At 38.1% G+C, this 19,145-nt stretch overlaps 1 protein-coding gene across 1 annotated transcript in view; it reads right to left on the bottom strand.

Annotated features, from left to right (window-relative positions):
• MYO3A (myosin IIIA) overlaps positions 1 to 19,145 on the bottom strand; it is a 161,861-nt gene that overhangs the window by 54,477 nt on the left and 88,239 nt on the right. Inside the window, exons 16-18 of the mRNA XM_055545372.1 lie at positions 15,519 to 15,645; positions 10,707 to 10,917; positions 8,899 to 9,046 (exon numbers count right to left, since the gene is read on the bottom strand). Of these exons, the coding sequence (XP_055401347.1) occupies positions 8,899 to 9,046; positions 10,707 to 10,917; positions 15,519 to 15,645 (486 nt within the window). The remainder of the gene's footprint in view (positions 1 to 8,898; positions 9,047 to 10,706; positions 10,918 to 15,518; positions 15,646 to 19,145) is intronic.

The following is a 19,145-nucleotide window of genomic DNA, read 5'->3' as shown; positions in this document are numbered from 1 at the left end:
GAAAAAAAAATGCTGTTCGGATTTACAAAGCACTCTTAGTAAAATGATTGTGCCTGAAACAACATGTTATGTATTCTTATAGCTGTTATGATTTCAGAACATTGTTGTTTTTAAGTATATGTGGAAATATGTAGCCCATATAACTACTCAGAAAGTCCTCTGTTATGCCCTGTATATTAAAAATACCTTCAAAGAGGATGAGTAGAGTTTTGTTTTTAATGTTTATTTATTTATTTGGCTGTGCTGGGTCTTAATTGTGGCATGTGGGATCTGGTTTCCCAACTAGGTATTGAACCCAGGTCCCCTGCACAGAGAGGATGGAGTCTTGGCCACTGGACCACCAGGGAAGTCCCCGGTGGAGTTATTAACTACAGTAAAGCTGAGCTGTTCAGCATATAAAATCCCTACTTTGTTCAGGTGCCCCAAATTCCTTTTGAAAAAGGGATCATTCTAAATACATATCAAGGAGAAAAGAAGTGAGAAGTTGTGTTAGAAAACTTCATGCCTGAGATAAGATTTGTTTTGCAATGAATTTTGAGTGTGAGGTGTGGACAGACAGAGTAGAAAGGCTATGGAAGATGCATCCACAGCTACGGCCTACACCACAAGCTTAAATATTTTGGGTCAAAATGTCACCCCAGGAGAGACTTAAGATTCCTACACTGTCCTCAGACTCACACAGCAGCATACAAGGGGGCTACCATTAACAGATAGAGCCATGTATATTTAGGGGTACGTGGGACCAGAGAAGGTAGAAATAAAGATGAAAAACGTAGCGGTCCTGTCCTCTGCATGCGTGCTAGGTCGCTTCAGTTGTGTCCGACTCTTTGCAACCCTATAGACTGTAGGCTGCCAGGTTCCTCTGTCCATGGGATTCTCCAGGCAAGATTAGAGACATGGAGTGGGTAGCCGTGTCCTCCTCCAGGGGGTCTTCCTGACCCAGGGATTGAAGCCACGTCTCCTACGGCTCCTGCACTGCAGGATTCTCTACCACTGAGCCATCCAGGCCCTTAGGGCACAGGAAGAATGCTCGCTGCCTTTCCATTTCAACCTTTAAGTTACATCCTCGGGCTCCTCTGTTTTTTCTATATTCTCTTTTCCAGTTGTTGCTCTATGAGGTCTGTATCCTTCCTGTTCGGGAGTCTCTTCGCTGTCCCGCCGTCACAGTCTCTGTCGCTGCGGCTGCCACCTGCCTCAGTGCTACCATTCTCTTCACTTTCCTTCCTTCCTGATGTAGGTCGACTCTCCTTGGCCTTTCAGGTGAAAATACTCTTTTTCTCTCTCTCTTTTTCCTCCCTTCCTTCCCCTCCCCCTCCTTCCTTCTTCCTTTCTTTCAATGAGATGGATCATGTTTTCTTCTGTATGAGAGAATACTTTGTTTGGTTCCTGGTTCTTTTCAACTTTATTTGTTAATGAGAAGATGCTTGGATGGGTATCAGACACCTGGATTCAGTCCTGGCTTTGTTTAATCGACCTGTATCATTGGGCAAGTCACAGGGAGTCATTTGTATCTATGAACTGTATAAATGATCTACTTAGGTTTCTTCTGGTTTTAACATTTCAAAATGTTGACACTGCCTGAATGTGTTGTAAAACTTAATAGATAAATGAATGTGTTGTTGACAGAACATTTGCAGGGGGAAAGAGGCCACACATATACATTTATTCCCTGACATCTGTCTTTTAGTAAAAGAATTCTTACTCACCAACTGCTCATATAAGTGTACATATTCATGAAAATGTTGCCCATGTGGAAAGAAACCATTGAGAAGTTATTCATTCTAAGAGAGAATGAAAACCCTTATATGTTGAAAATCTGTGATTTTGCATGTTATCAGTACTCGAGGTGAATTAAGTACATTTATTAAAGTAAAAAAAGAAATTTTGCCACTTTTTATGCTGAACTAATTTCAAACTAACAGAAAAGTGGCAAGAATGGTACAGAGAACTTCTATGTAGCCTTTTCTAGCCTTTTACTGCGTTTGCTTTATCATTTGCTCTCTTTCTATATATATATATTATTTTTAGTTATAATATTTTACTGAAATAATTTTTTAAAAAACTAAAAATGAAGAAAGCAAAGTGGCAAATATGCATGCTTTAAAAATCTACATAAAATTTATGATTGGAAATATATTTCTTTCAGTATTTTCTATTCAAAGCTGATATCAATGGTCCTGCTCATTTTTACATTAATGTTTATAGCAAGCCAAAGGGAATATTGATCATCATTAATTTGAGATGACACAGGTCTTTAATTCAGAATTTGACAAGTAACCTAATGAGGCAGTATTTTAGATAATTCCTAATAAAAATATATATATATATTACATTTTACATATATTTCCCTGGTAGGTCGGACAGTAAAGAATCTGCCTGCAATGCAGGAGACCAGGGTTTGATCCCTGGGTCAAAAGATCCCCTAGAGAAGGGAATGGCATACCACTCCAGTATGCCTGCCTGGAAAATTCCATGGACAGAGGAGCCAGGCTACAGTGTATGGGGTTGCAAAGAGTCAGACACAACTGAGAGACTAACACACACACAATGAATTTTGTATAAAGGAGATTTAAATGATGTTCCATAGAATGGCTCCTTTTTTTTTTTTTTCTGAAAAAAGAGCTGTACAATATATTTTGAAATTTATGCTTAATTGACTATGCCAAAGCCTTTGACTAATGTGGATCACAATAAACTGTGGAAAATTCTTAAAGAGATGGGAATACCAGACCACCTGACCTGCCTCTTGAGAAACCTGTATGCAGGTCAGGAAGCAACAGTTAGAACTGAACATGGAACAACAGACTGGTTCCAAATAGGAAAAGGAGTTCGTCAAGGCTGTATGTTGTCACCCTGCTTATTTAACTTATATGCAGAGTACATCAGGAGAAACGCTGGGCTGGAAGAAGCACAAGCTGGAATCAAGACTGCCGGGAGAAATATCAATAACCTCAGATATGCAGATGACACCACCCTTATGGCAGAAAGTGAAGAGGAACTAAAAAGCTTCTTGATGAAAGTGAAAGAGGAGAGTGAAAAAGTTGGCTTAAAGCTCAACATTCAGAAAACGAAGATCATGGCATCTCGTCCCATCACTTCATGGGAAATAGATAGGGAAACAGTGGAAACAAAGTCAGACTTTATTTTTTTGGGCTCCAAAATCACTGCAGATGGTGACTGCAGCCATGAAATTAAAAGACGCTTACTCCTTGGAAGGAAAGTTATGACCAACCTAGATAGCATATTGAAAAGCAGAGACATTACTTTGCCAACAAAGGTCCGTCTAGTCAAGGCTATGGTTTTTCCAGTGGTCATGTGTGGATGTGAGAGTTGGACTGTGAAGAAAGTAGAAAGCAGAAGAATTGATGCTTTTGAACTGTGGTGTTGGAGAAGACTCTTGAGAGTCCCTTGGACTGCAAGGAGATCCAACCAGTCCATTCTAAAGGAGATCAGCCCTGGGATTTCTTTGGAAAGAATGATGCTAAAGCTGAAACTCCAGTACTTTGGCCACCTCATGCGAAGAGTTGACTCATTGGAAAAGACTGATGCTAGAAGGGATTGGGGGCAGGAGGAAAAGGGGACAACAGAGGATGAGATGGCTGGATGGCATCACCAACTCGATGGACGTGAGTCTGAGTGAACTCCGGGAGTTGGTGATGGACAGGGAAGCCTGGCGTGCTGCGATTCATGAGGTTGCAAAGAGTTGCACACAACTGAGCGACTGAACTGAACTGAACTGAACTGAAGTTTCATCTAGTCACTCTTTGTATATGGTACCTATTCTTGAAAAGTGTTTAAAAGCCCTAAAGGATTTAACAAATTTATATTCCATTGACAGGCACTGGTTTAGGATAAGGAGACATTTCATTTAGGAATTCAGACATGTAATTTTCTATACACCAGGATCTCTTTCACCTTAAACAATTTCTCCTTTACTGTCATGTTTCAGTCTTCAGCAAAAAATGTTTTTCAGTTTGTCAATACTGTGCTCTACCCTCACATGTAGAAAACTATAGTAGCTGTATACAGATTTATGCTCCTAACTGTATATCTCATTCAACAATATTTTTCAATCATAATTAAAATATTTTTAAAGTATTATGAAATTATCAAAATAAGTACCACACATACCCACATCACAGGGCACTGACCCACTTCCTTGATGGAAGAGAAACAGCGTGCATCATGGGTGGTGAGTGAGGGGTGGGAAGGACCAGGTGTCCCGAGGGCAGCCTGTGAGAGCCAGAGGGAAAAGGCATTTTGCTCACAGCCAGGAGAGGCTTCAGGGATGCGCCACGTGCATCCACTCATTTAGGTACCAGCTTCCATACTTAGGGCTTCCCTAGTGGCTCAGACGGTAAAGAATCTTCCTGCAATGCAGGAGACTTGGGTTCGATCCCTCAGTCAGGAAGATCCCCTGGAGAAGGGAAAGGCAACCCACTCCAGTATTCTTGCCCGAGAGAATGCCATGGACAGAGGAGCCTGGCGGGCTACAGTCCATGGGGTAGCAAAGAGTTGGACACGACTGAGTGACTAGTGTGTGTGTTTGTGTGTGTGTGTGTGTGTTCCATACTCAGTAGGTGGAAAGTTTAAGGAACACCTGGTGTGATCTCAAACAGCAGCTGAAAATTTGGCCAACCGTTTATAAAGGACGATTTGTTGTATACCAAGGGTTTCTTCAGTGTACAGGCTGTCAATGCCGATAAGGAAAATGCCTATAAAATGGCCTTTATCCCTTGAAGAGCACACAGAACACAAATGCCACTACCACTGTACACACGTGGTGCGACAGGGGGAAAAGCCGGATACAAAATAAAAATTCACACTTTGCAAGCAAAACAATTTGAAACGTATAAGGGGTCTATTTTTTATCGGCTGATTGATCCTTTTTACTTTATGATGCTAAAAAAAGTGGAAAGTGTAGATACTATATAATTGAATGAATTTTTGTTCTTTGAAGTTGCCCCAAATTCTGTGTTGGGGCCCACGTCCAAATCCTCAAAAGCTTTAAACTTTAGAATATGAACAGCTGGAGATAAAATTCATATACATCACACTCTGAGATAAGTCACTTACTGCATTTATTGCTTCCATTATGTGCTGTAAATAGCTTCCTGCTTATAAAATGACTTCTGACTTTTAATTTTAAACCCACGGGTACGTATATGAATCACATATGCATATTATATATATAATCCTATCCTTTAGAGAAACAACTATTAATAGCTCACTTTAAAAACCAACTCTAGTTTGGTTAATAGAAAAATGTGTTAATGGATCAGAAAGCTTATCCCCATCAATAGGTATATGAGGAAGTAGGGTGGATCTTCAGGATTCTAGAACAATGCTTTGGAGCATCATACAAGAATTCTGAGTCTAAAGAACAATGGCATTTATTCCAATCCAAACTCATGCCCATGGGGGACTAATCCATGGTTGATATTCATTCTCTTTAATTTGAATTGTAAACTTCTAGGAATGGGGTCACACCCAGTTGGACACGACTGAAGCGACTTAGCAGCAGCAGCAGCAGGAAACAGACATCATTTCTCCTTGTCTGTACCACAATGATTACACCACAGAGCACGATTAAACAGACAAAACCCATCACTACAGCACCAGTCTGATTCTGACTTGAAGAGAACTTCAAGCTTTCTATCACTCTTTGCCTACTGTTGAGCTCCCTTCCACATGGAAGAAAATCAGAAAGTAAGCAAAAACAAACCCCAAAGAAGCAAAATCTTGGCTACAAATTACCACGGAGACTCACTGTGAGGGCTATTTCGAAAAGCTGCCTCCCTTAGTAGAAATGCTCTCTTTATCTATGGTAGCTAATACACAGCTACATAAGCATTTCTCAGTTATAAATTTTGCCTTCACAGGGAAGTAAGTGACAGAATGAAAGGAAAAGAAAAAAAAAACCCAATCAGGTGCAGCCACATGTTAAAATCAACAGAATCCGTGACTACGTCCTGTGTCCACCAAATCACTGATTCACTGACCTGGTCACTCAGCTGCCAATGTTTGGTCCATAAGATCATGAAGTAGGGATTCTCGGGTCCTTACCCCATGAAGGCACTTGAAAGGATTGGGCATGGCCTTAATTCCTCAAAGTGCTTTGCATAATCCTGGATCTTAGTTGCATTTTTAATTTGCTGGAGCAATTTTGAGTTGATTTTGTCTTGAAAACCTCTCAAGGATATTTTTTAAAAAGTCATGTAAGAGGTGTTTCATTTGTAGCAAGCCCAAACACAAAAGAATTAAAAGCATTAGGATGATAAATGAAATTCAAGGCTATCAGTCAAAGTGAACCATAAACTAACAGTCTATTAAAAGTGAAAAGTAAATAATTGTTGAAAGATGTACATTGGGTTAAAGGCTAGTTCCAATAACACCAGGTTCTAAGCTTAATCCCTCAAAGAGAAGACTAACAGAAGCCTACCAACATACATTATTAATTAATTAAGCAGACAGGAAATGCATGAAGATGTACCAGATCCCATGAAGCAGGTAAGCGGAATAGATTCCTATCAAAAAGTCCAAATCACCGCCTGCCGCCACAAGTTTACTTATTTCAATTTCTGGTTAGCATTGATGCTGTGAACACTGTGAATCATTAAAGCAAGATGATATTGATTTAATAAATATTCATTGAGCATTTGCTCTATGTCAGGCTCTGAAGATACAAAAAGAATCAATACATAATTGCTCAAGGAGCTTTCAGCCTAGTGAAAGAGAGCAAAAATGAAAACCAAATATTGTGCTGTCAAATGTCACATGTTTTTACTGGAGCATAAAGGAGGAAGGAATAAGAAAAGTCTCAATGGGGACTTCCCTGGAGGTTCAGTGGCTAAGACTCCACACTCCCAGTGCAGGGGGCCTGGGTTCCACCCCCTGGTCAGGGAACTAGATCCCATATGTTGCAACTGAGAGTCTGCATATCACAACTAAAGTTCTTGAATGCCGCAACTGAAATAGAAGATCCTGCTGCAACTAAGACTTGGCTCGGTCAAATAAATATTTAAAAAAGAATATAAGTCTCACTGTTTTTTTCCAGTAAGCTGGTGGTTAGAGATGCCATTCTCTGAGAAAGAATATAAGTGGGAGGAAAAGATGAATTCAATTCTGGATCAAGTTCTGGAAGTTGTCCTTACAGGAGGAGGATCAAAGAGGCATGGGGTTACAGATGGGGACTGCAGCATCTCTAGGACATAGGGAGTAGCTGAAGTATTGGAAATAGATTCTTGCCTAGTGAATATTAGAAGATATCAAGGATAGAACTCTTTGGGAGCTAGCATTTAGGGCAGTAATTCTCAACCTTGGCTGTACTCAGTTGGACTAGACTGGGAACCTTTAAAATACTAGTGATAGCTCAGTCTCATCCCGAGACATCTGACTTAAATAGACTGGGACAGGATCTGGGCACTGGAATTTTACCCAAGTGATTCTAAGATGCAGCCAGGGTTAAGAACCACTGATGTACGGGTTGGTGCAGGAAGAGTAAAAAAAGGAAATCATCAAAGAGGAAGAGAAACAGAAAGCGTGTTAGGGATGCCCAACGCGGGGAAATAGGAATCTGTCAACAGGGTTGAAGATACAGAAAGACCAATGTGGAGACTAAAATGTTTCTGATTTTAGTGACTGATGAGATTAAGAAGGGCCATTCCTACACAGTAGTCAGATGCTACGGATTCAATGTACCCAGGTGGGGAAGAAATCAATATATTACAGTGAATGTTGAATATGCTTTCATGGACCTTGATTGTGAAGGGAAGAGAGAGGGCCATGGCTACAGACATAAGCAGGCTGAAGAAGGTTTTGTTTCTAAAGACTTCAAAAGATTTCATTGTATAACTAAGCTAAAGGATGGCACTAATGGAGAGGCATGGAGAAGCGGTGAAAGGGAGAGGGTGAGAGAAACAAGAATCTGGGGTGGATGAGAGCTGTGCAAATACAGACAAAATCTTAAATTCTTGCCCTTTTTATTAAAAAAAAAACTTTCATTTTGTATTGGGGTAGAGCCAATTAACAATGTTAGGACAGTTTCAGGTAAACAGTGGAGAAACTCAGCCCCAAGAAATGCCACAATCTAAACATTTTCTGTGCAACCACTGTTTTCAAAATGTGATTTCAAAGTAAATTTGCAACAAAGCTAAGTATTTTGAATTAAAAAAAAAATCCATGTACCTCTAGTTTATTTCAAATTTAAACAAAAACTTCAATTTTAAGTTGAACACACAACCATATAACAGTAAACACACAACAATATACTATTACTTAAAGGAAAAATGACATACTAAATGATATAAAATATGACTATTTCTTTTAGGCTTGATTAACTAAATAATTTTAATACTACATTTTTGCCAAATGCAGTTCAAGTAACACTCTGATTTTTGAAGCTGAATCATAAATTACTTACTGTACTCTGACAAAATTACCATCTCATGGCATTTACATCAAATCCATTATCTTGTGTTCTGTTGCTTAGCAACCAGAATTTTGAAGTTTAATGCATTTTACGTGGGTATTTAAATTCCAAACAGAATTTCAGCTTTGCAGTCTACAGAAAGAAATCCCTAGACACATCTGCTTACTTAAATTTCCAAATTTCCTTTGTTTGCAAGGGCTCAGATATGCTAACTTTGGAGAAGAGTCCAGCCATTTTTGGTGGAGCACATTCAACATCACATATCAAGACAAACTAAATGCATACCAGCTTTTTAGCTTGTTTTTATTTTTACTAGGAGCATGGAGCAAAGGAAATCTTTTTGTAGACTTTAATAAATGTTTCAGGCTTTCAATCTATGATTTAGATCCCACTTCATAGTACAATTCTCCACAGAATACACACACTGCATGCATGTATACTATATATAACAAAGCATTTCAACTCACCTGTTCCCAGGTGAACACGTGTTGGTTGAAATAAAACTGAATTTGTTCATTTGCAATGTTAATGCACAGCTGCTCAAAGGAATTTTTTTTGAAATTTTCAAAGCCAAATATATCCAGAATGCCAATGCTTAGTTCATCACCATTGCCACTGGAAAATTAAAGAGGTATTATTTTGAGCTTTTATTTACTTTCTTAGGAGGTAATTGAAAGCAGGGTAGCTCTGAGTCACTTTTGTGATTTAGCTAAGAAACTATATATTATTAGAACACAGAGTGAAAATTTTCTTAATTGAAAAAGTTTCCCTCCATAGAACCTAAAGTAGCTAGCATTCATTTTAAGATGTAGACAGTATAATATTTTCCCTGTACTTCAGAAACTATTTCCATACTATCTTGAATACTTAAACAAAATAAACTTTTTGCCCTATAGGTTTATAAACAAAAAAATCACAGCCCCGAGTGAGTCATGAATCACAGGGAAAACCTACCAAGCACTCAGAATACAGCATGACTATGTTCAATAAGAGCCATACCAGAAAAGCAAAAACACTTTGAAAGAGCATTTTGTCTCTCATTTTAGGACAATTAAAATGTCCTGCTAAAAATATTTTACTTAAAGAATGGTTATTTGTTTTTGAATTATTCACTTGTCATTTTTAAAACAGAACTCACAGTAACCTGGAGAAAGTTATAAATATATATTAATTTATTTTATAATGCAATACTTTAAAATACAATTAAATACTATTTTACAATTCAATATTCCAGATGTGTTCTTTCCCCTGCTCCTTCACAAAGGTTATCTCTGTTCATTGATTTGAGGGACAGATAGTCAAGAATGTTATTCCTCCATGTTCTTAAGTCGCTTGAACAGTTTTAATGGTGTGGTGTTTATTGTAATGGAAAAATAACAATGAATTGCAGGCCTGAAATGTGTATAAAATGGTCTTTTATGCATAGTAAGCAGCTGCGAATGAGACGACCTTAAGGTAGAAATCCATCTTGTTCTTCACATACCAATTTCTAAAGATTGTATGATTTACAGAATAAAGCTGTGGATATAAAGATATATCCCTGCATAATCCCTGGTGTATAGACAGGCCATAGACTTACCTTATATTTTACATCGGTTATGGTCACATAATACTACTGCTTGTACCTTGCCACTTACCAGTTTATCTAGAGCATTTCTGAACCAAATTTCATTGGAGGTCGTATGTACCCTTGCTGGGTTAAAATATGAATAGAAAGGTTTCCAGGACTTTCCTGGTAGTCTACTGGTTAAGACTCTGCACTTCCAGTGCAGGAGGGCTCAGGTTCAATCTCTGGTTGGGCAACAAAGATCCCACATGCCATGCAGTGCAGCCAAAAAATAAATAAATAAGATAAATAAAAAAGAAAAGAAAGCTTTCTTTTGCCTTGAAGATTTAATTCAACCCCTCAACACAAAGAACTGCTGAACAGATATTCTCTGCAAGTATAAAATGGTATATACACTTCACAGTACACCTTCTAAATTAGAAGAAATGTAAAATGATAGTAAGAAGTCACACTAAAAAAATCACTTTCTATTATGTTTATTCACATTGCTACAGTTTTTGTTCCAGCAGTTCTAAAAGTTTTACAGCCACATGGTGCAGTGAAGTGGTATCATTAGGAAATAAAGCAGATCTACTAGAAATGTAACTTTAATAATTAAATGATACTAGTTAGAAACATCTTCAAAGGAACTCATAGAAAAATCAGTAAATTAGAAAGCAGATTTACATCACTTGACATTTGGGGAGCATGTTCTATGAAGATTTTTACCTGTGTGATGCCTCATGCTTCAGTAAGCTATTAATGCGGTTGACTATCCAACTAAATAAGCGTCCATATAAAGTTTTAGCCATTGCATCTCTGACGTCAGTAGCCTTCTCTACAGTGTTGGGTCGTATGATGGTTTCTCCTCTAGTGACCACACAGTGGGAGGTGAGAGCTTCTTGCAGCTCATCTACTTGAATGCAAAGCAAAGAAGCAGCTAAAAAATAAAAATAAAAATAAGCAGGTGTTGTTAGAAGACTTTATGACAATGAAGTCAGTCCCCAGAGAATGAAAATGTCTTAATTCACCTTCTTTAAATGACACGAAATAAGCATGTGAGTGTTTTATAATATAAAAAGAAGCTCCTATTCAATAAGAGTTCTATGTCTCTTCTTGATTATCTTTCTCCACTTATCTTGACTGGTTGGTTGCAGGCTGTTGTATAACATAGCACCACCCAAACCAAACTGACTGACAGAGCAACCAACTGCACAAGCCAGTGGTTGCTAAGTTATGTTCAATAATTTAAAAACATAATGAAAACTTCTGTATCATTTGAATGTGATTATACAGACACATTTTCAAAATACAGAAATTAATTATAAGGTTACCTAGACTTAAGGGATATATGCAAACAAATGTCTTTTAAGTAACATTTACAATATAGAAACAAGGGAGCATAAAATATTTTAACATTCATATATTTTTATCATACTACTTATCAGTTACATATGTCAATGACTAAAGTTTGTTAAAACTTGCTGCCTGAATATTTAATACTTAATGATAATTAAATATCAGAGAACTTTTAAATGAATAATACTTAAACTCAGTGAACAAAACTCACTTTTAATATAATAAACATCCTTAACCAAACTATTACATGACAGATAGGCTAATTTCTCCAATTAGTTGTTCTCCTTTTAAAATATTTTGAATATTTTAAATTTACTTTTAGCACTTGGGAAAAGATATTTCTTGACTACGTGGCTAAAATTGTTGAGCCTAATCCCTACCTTCAAAGAAAACATTCTGTGTTTCTTTCCTCTTGGGCATGTTTATTGCCACTATTCTGCACATACATTTTATTTTAATATCTTAAACATTTCCAATTTTGTTGAATAGTATTTGCTAGCATCATTTTATTTTGCTGCATAATATTCTGACATATATCTTAATGTATCGATTTTAAAATTGTTAGATGCTTAGGTTGCTTCCATATGGCCACAATTGTAAAGAATGTGAGGATAAATATTTTGGGCATGAATCTGTGTTCCTGTCTTGTATTATTTTCTTAGCATAAATTGCCTAAATTTAGCAGTTGGTTCTGAGTGTGTATGTGTGTATATATATATATATATATATATATAACATATATATAATGTTGAGATACACTATTGCTCTTCAAAAACTCTGAACCAGTTTCAGTTAAATGAAAGATAAATAATTTCAATACAAGATCACAGACTCCAGAGATTATCATTTTTTTAAATTTTATTTTTTAACTTTACAATATTGTATTGATATTATTATTTTAAAAAATAATGTTTTCTTCTTTCAATTTGTGTTTGGTTCCTAGAAAAGCTGAATACTTTCTTCTTTTCATATTTTTATTAGTGACTTGTTCTTACTTTGTAAACTGCCTCTTTTTTCATTGATATATTCATCTCTCCTAACAGATTTATAAGTTTAAAGAGAATAATGCTTTGATATATACATTGCAAGTATTTTTCTTCATGTTTCATCTCATTGCAATTTATTTTCCTGCTTTTAGGATAAAACTTTTAATTTTTATGTAGTCAAACACCTACTTAAAACTTACGTGTGATCTCACATAAAATCCTTCAAGTCTTTTCTCATCTCAGGATTATATAAATGCATTTTGTCCTGTACACTTATACTTATTTGCATTTATATTGATACACATTTGGAATTCCCTTTGTATGTGGTGTGTGAGAAGGATTCAAACCCCTCGTCTTTCAAATGGTCAGCCAGTTGCCTGTCCCTACAACACTGATTCCCTCGTGATTTGTAATGCCTTTTCCGGTAATTCTACTTAGCTCTGTTTCTGATTAATGTCTCCTACTTAGACTGGTACATCTGTTTCTATTCCCCCATTATTCATTCATTTGACATGTTTATCTATTGAGCATCTACTGCATGGCAGGCATTTTACCTGGGGATACACTGCTAAGTAGAACACCTTGTAAGGCAAAGTTCTCATCTTGATGGTCTTCATCCAGAGGAAATGAGAAGCTAATCAAGAAGTACAAGTGGCAAGATAGAGGGAGGCGGGGAAAAGGAGAGGGGCAAGGAGCGGGAGAGGGAGATTGAGAGATCCCATGAATACATGTGGTAAGTGATTCCTGAATGAACTGTGAAGAACAGCCTGGAAAAGTTCAAGAATTAAGGTGGAATGAACCACTGGGTGGTCATTCAGTTTAGGTGAGAGGTGATATGTCTTGCATGAGAATAATGATGATGGAGATAAAAAGAAGACACCATATTTGGGAGAGAGTTACAGAAGAGAAAGGACAAAACTGGTGCCTCATTGAAACTGTGCACCTGTAAAACCATCCAGAGCCACAGCCTTCATGTGCAGATAATTCCTTGTATCTTTAACTATAAATCATTTTCATGTAAATTAGTAAAATTTCTGTTTCCCATGAGTGGTTGTTTCAGAAAGTGGTTTAATTAATTTTAACTATATTAATATTAATCTTTTGTGACCTGTATGATTATCTCCCGCTCTACAAAAATAGGTTGTCAATCATCAAAATAACTGTTCAGTTTGGTGGTAATTCATGTACTTATATCTACATCATAGCTTTATTGCAGCTCATTCTGTTGGTGCTGATAAGTCACCTAAATATGATCAGACAGTGAGGTTTGAATTTTATCATGGTATTTTCTGGCTACTCCTTCCACTTCTGATAACCTAATATTGTATAGGCCAATTAAGTTTTCTTTATATAGGAAAAGACAGACAGGTTGCATCATTACATGCCAACCTCAGACACATCTGCTGTATTACCCAGCTGGTTCCAGACTCAGTAGGATGAAGATGATAAAGATCTGTGGACAGGTTCAGACCAGCATGGTTTGGCATTCGGCTCTCTGAAATCACCCTAAAACATCTCATTCTGTTCATAAGTAAGCATAAATCAGAAAAAAATATATACAGTAAGTCCCCTACATATGAACCTTCAAGTTGCAAGCTTTCAAAGATGGGAGCTTGCATCTGATTCCAGAAAGGAACCAGAACCTGTGCCATCAACATCAGGCATGAGTGAAATTGCAGCTTGCCCTGCGTCTCCTATTGCTGATGATCCTTCATCCCTACCGCCTCCCAGCTCGTCTCCCTCCTCCAGTCAGTAACTCTACTTGCCTGTTCACTTAATGCCAACCCATGTACGCCTCCTGTACCGTACTGCTGTATTTTTCAAGATACCATACTGTAAGATTTAAAATGTTTTATTTTTTGCTTGCTTTTATGTACTATATGGTGATTGCAGCCACGAAATTAAAAGACACTCTTTGGAAGGAAAGTTATGGCCAACCTAGATAGCATATTCAAAAGCAGAGACATTACTTTGCCAACAAAGGTCCGTCTAGTCAAGGCTATGATTTTTCCAGTGGTCATGTATGAATGTGAGAGTTGGACTGTGAAGAAAGCTGAGTGCCGAAGAATTGATGCTTTTGAAGTGGTGTTGGAGAAGACTCTTGAGAGTCCCTTGGACTGCAAGGAGATCCAACCAGCCCATTCTAAAGGAGATCAGTCCTGGGTGTTCACTGGAAGGACTGATGCTAAAGCTGGAACTCCAATACTTTAGCCGCCTCATGCAAAGAGTTTGACTCATTGGAAAAGACTCTGATGCTGGGAGGGATTGGGGGCAGGAGGAGAAGGGGATGACAGAGGATGAGATGGCTGGATGGCATCACCAACTCGATGGACATGAGTTTGGGTGAATCCGGGAGTTGGTGATGGACAGGGAAGCCTGGCGTGCTGCATTTCATGGGGTCGCAAAGAGTCGGACACGACTGAGCGACTGAACTGAACTGAACTGAAGCTAACTCTGATGGACTTATGAATAGAATGCACTTACAAACGCACTCTTGGAACAGAACCTTTTTGTATGTAGGGGACTTACTATAAATTAAATTTTATATCATATTTCCCAGGTTACAAATGAAACTTTAACAGATCTGGAATTGTGGGGCATATGCCAATATTAAAAATAAAAATAGGGTATATTCTAAAAAAAAAGTTTGCCACAGGACAGTATCAGTGAGAAACTTTAAATTACTGAAATAATTCATTAAACTCAGTCAATATAAGTTGATTTGAAGCAAATACCATGATGTACTTTACTTGCATAGAAAATGACTCCAAAATGAACCAATCCAAGATGAATATGTATAAAACTCCATTCGGTACAAAAATAAATATTCAGATTTTTATTACTTATAAATGACAGAGATGTCAAATTTACACAATAACAACTTCAACTCTTTTTCAGATCAGTTTGCTAAATCTTAATTACGTTTTCTGTACTTTTACATTGAAATGTAAATAGCTCCTAAAATAATCATGAAAGCCTAGTCTTTAGAAATGTTTCCTATAGTAATTAGCTAATTTGTAGACACGAAGATCTGTTTTAAACAGTGGACTCTGGAAACTTCACTTGATGCAAATTCAATCTGAGTATTCTTTTTTAGGGTTCCATAAACGTACAACTGCCCCGATGTGACACTCTCACCATGTCATCAGATGTTTTTTAGGAGTTCAGTTTTGAATGGAAGATAATAAAAACTCACAGTTCTCCAGAGCGGCATGATTCGAAATGTGGCTCTTGTCAATCTGGTGTTCAGTTGCCACAGAAGAAAATTCAATGTTTCCAACGTTCAAGATTGCAGCCAGTATACTGTATATACTTCCAAGTTGCTGAAATACAGCATGGAAAGGTTAGCAGCCCTCTCAGCCTGAGAACAGCAAAGCAGTGACTGTGGCTGCAGACAGACCAGGGGAGTATCTCGAGGCTCCAGCGTAACAAGGTCATCCCACGGACGATGATGCCGAACTAGGAGAAGCCAACTGGCTTCCCTGGTCCTCTCATTCTGTTCAAATCATCAGTGCTGGCTGAATTGCGACGTTCAAGAACTGTAACTTTTTATAATGTTGAATGAAGACAACTAGGTACCAAATTATTGTTTTCAAATTATTATGAAATGACTAACTAAAAGGGACCTTCCCATTCTGACTAAAACCAATTTTTAAAAATAAAATGTCCAAAGAAATTCACCACTTTGTGTGATGTTTTAAAATATTTTAAAATTTACTTCACAAATATTATTTGGTCATTTGGAAGCCCACAACTGATAATCCAAAGAAAATGTACTATATTATGATTTTAGACTGTCATAAAAAATATAAGGAAACTTAAAGCAGGGGGGAGAAAAGGCATTCTCATCTTTGACAAAAGACATATGACTCTGTGCAAAGGGAGACAAATAAATTTCCTGTCATGACATGATAAAAATTGCCTCTAAATGAGTTGACTCATAAAACTACTAATCATTTATTTTAAAGCTATGGCAAGAAAATGGCTTAGGGAATCACGTGTTTTTAAAAGTTTTAGAGTTTTCTAATTTGTGCTATTTTTAGAGAATATTTTATTTTGATTCGCATGTCAATTTGCCTGGCGTGTGCTGAATCACAAATGCACAAGTAAACTAAATCCCAGGGATATTTAAAGGGACACATACACCATGGGTGCTGTCAACACCAATCAGAGAAAGATCAGGACAGAGACAGAAGGAAACAGGGAGAGAGAGAGAGAAACATTCTCTCTATTGGAGAGTCACCAAAATTGTGAAAGGCAGCAAGCTGTGCTTTCAGGATATGAAAATCAAGCCATTTAATTTTATTTTGCAAGTTGCCTCTTTTCAAGATGAAGTTGAAGCAGCTACGGACAAAGGACACATCCAAAAAAGCCAGTGAGATTACATAAAAAAAATCAGGAGTGGGATAAAAAGGAAGTGAACACCCACTCAGTTTAATTCCACTCTGTCCCATCCAGGACAGTCTGTCTTGTTAACTCTTGGAGGCTCTGCTTCTAGGTGGGAGAGGAGTACCTTCTAGAAGGGTCACCTTGAACTGGACTAAAAATCTTCAAAAATATTTAGCAGTAATTGTTCTTCAGCTCCAGAAACAGATGTTATATTTTCCTTCCTCCTAAGCTGTGTGTTTGGATATTCAATAAACACTGACTATGTTTAAGCTGAAACCTGCAGTTTTATATAAATGAATTATATTTGTCACTAGACGCTGACTGCTAGACTCGTTTCCTTGTAATGTGACTAAACACTGCTCTGCCAGGCAACGGAAAGCAGTTGAGGCAAATATAACTGAAACATTGCCTCTAATGACTTGGACTTGGAAGTAAACAAACCAACAAACCAATTAAAACTGATACCCTGCTTCTAAGATAGCAACCTCTGGGGGAAGGAACTGGTAAAAAGATAAGTTCCTCTGATGATGCAAAGCAGGAAAGAGAGCTACAAAGAAGCCCAGCTCTGGGTTGGCGGCAGAAGCTGCTTGCTGGGTGGACAACATGCTTCCAGTCTGGAGGATGCTCTGAGATCCAGTTAACCTCCTCTGTTTCCCCCTAACCAGGCAACCAACAGAGCCAGACCACAGTCCAAAGGGGCATCGACCACTTGCTACATTCATATTATGACCAAAGATTGGAGACAAGAACGGACACGGCTTTTTTTCTTTATTCATTGCATCCTCCTCTGCTTTAAGCACCAGGATACCCCCTACTGCTTAAATTGACTTGTCTCCATACTTACAAGCTGTGGGTGATGGCACAGTTGTGGGGAGGTTAGGGAGAGGGAAGGGGCATCCCAGGTGGAGCTAGTGGTAAAGAAGCTGACTGCTAATTCAGGAAACACAAGAGATGCAGGTTCGATCCCTGGGTAAGGAAGATCTCTTGGAGGAAGAATGGCAACTGACTTCAGTATTCCTACCTGAAGAATCCCCTGGATAGAGGAGCCTGGCAGGCTACAGTCTATAGGGTCACAAAGAATTGGACTAAGCCTGGAACAGGGTGGGCATGTGGAATCACCTGGAATGTCTCTCATGGCTTGTCTGAAATCTCTGGGTGGCAGCCACATGTCATTTAGAAAATGGCTGCAATTCATGCCTTCCCAGTCAGGGACTGTCCACCTATAAGTCCTTGAACCACCTATAAATACACTAATTTCATTAGTAATAAAAATGCTTATTTTATTAGGAAATGTGTTTATCAGGATCATCTCTAACTCCAAATGTTCAGGTCAGATTAGTATTGTTCCCAAAAGGTAGTCAGGTAAGCTTGACAGCACAGGTTTTAGTGTCATATGATGTCCACTACCCAGACCTCATGGTTACAAAAGGGCACAAACCACACCACTCTTCACATGAGATATCCACAGTGAGTTCTATAATCTTAGCACTCTCTCAATTGTTCAACTCCATCCTGTCCTCATCATTTTTGTCCCAAATCTCCAGCAAAGGCTGTAATTGATCAAGCAAACTGTCCTGTCCTTACGTATCAATGTAATCACTCTGTTAACCTTGGCTGCTACTTCTGCTTATTCTCCTCCTCCACCCTTCCTCCTTCTTTTTCTTTCTTTTGAGAGGGTACAGAAGAAGAATGAGATTTATGCACTGGTCCTTTAAGAAGCATGCATCTGTCACACCTGTAGAAAGTTTTTCATTTTAACACATTACAGCTAAGAGCAAAGTCAGCAAGCTTCCCTAAAAACCCTCAGAAATCTTAAAAATGAATTCTTTTTTCCATTTCATAGCCTAAAAGCTATTGAATGCATCAACAGAGGGAAAGTCTCCAATCATCTCCTTTCTGCCTAGAGATCACAGAACCACTGTTTCCTGATTTCTGCTGCAGTTTATAGAGTGGACAGTCAAAGTTCCAGGCAAAGTCCATGAATCTTTGGAAAGAATGAATTATCCAAAATAAATATGGCTGAGCTAGAGCCTCTACTTCCAAACCAAAAAGTTATTCAACTTCAGCCCAAGGTTTCCTGTAAGTAAAATATTTACCTAAGGATGCATTCAACTCTAGCTTGTCAATGAGTCTATAGTATGTTTTCCTCTTGTCCATTTAGCTCTTAATCTTCTGGCATAAACTGAAAACTCTTTGGGAAAGTCATGGTAATGATTCTTCTCTGGTCTCCAGAGGAGCCATTTCTCCTTGGTTGATCCTGAAAACAGCCTTCCAGGTCCCCTACAGCTCCTACAGCTCTCACCCACTCCTTCCCACAACAGGCTCATTCACCTAGAAACATAGAAGCAAAGTATTTCAGAACTCAAGGGGGACTCTAAATTCTGGGGCTATAAAAGCAGCCTGGTAGGGAGTCCCCTCCACCCCCCACATCACA

This window comes from Bubalus kerabau, chromosome 13 (genome assembly GCF_029407905.1).
Source record: "Bubalus kerabau isolate K-KA32 ecotype Philippines breed swamp buffalo chromosome 13, PCC_UOA_SB_1v2, whole genome shotgun sequence".
Taxonomy (NCBI): Eukaryota; Metazoa; Chordata; class Mammalia; order Artiodactyla; family Bovidae; genus Bubalus; species Bubalus kerabau.
The sequence above is the reverse complement of the archived record's forward strand: the minus strand, read 5'-3'. Positions and strand labels throughout refer to the sequence as shown.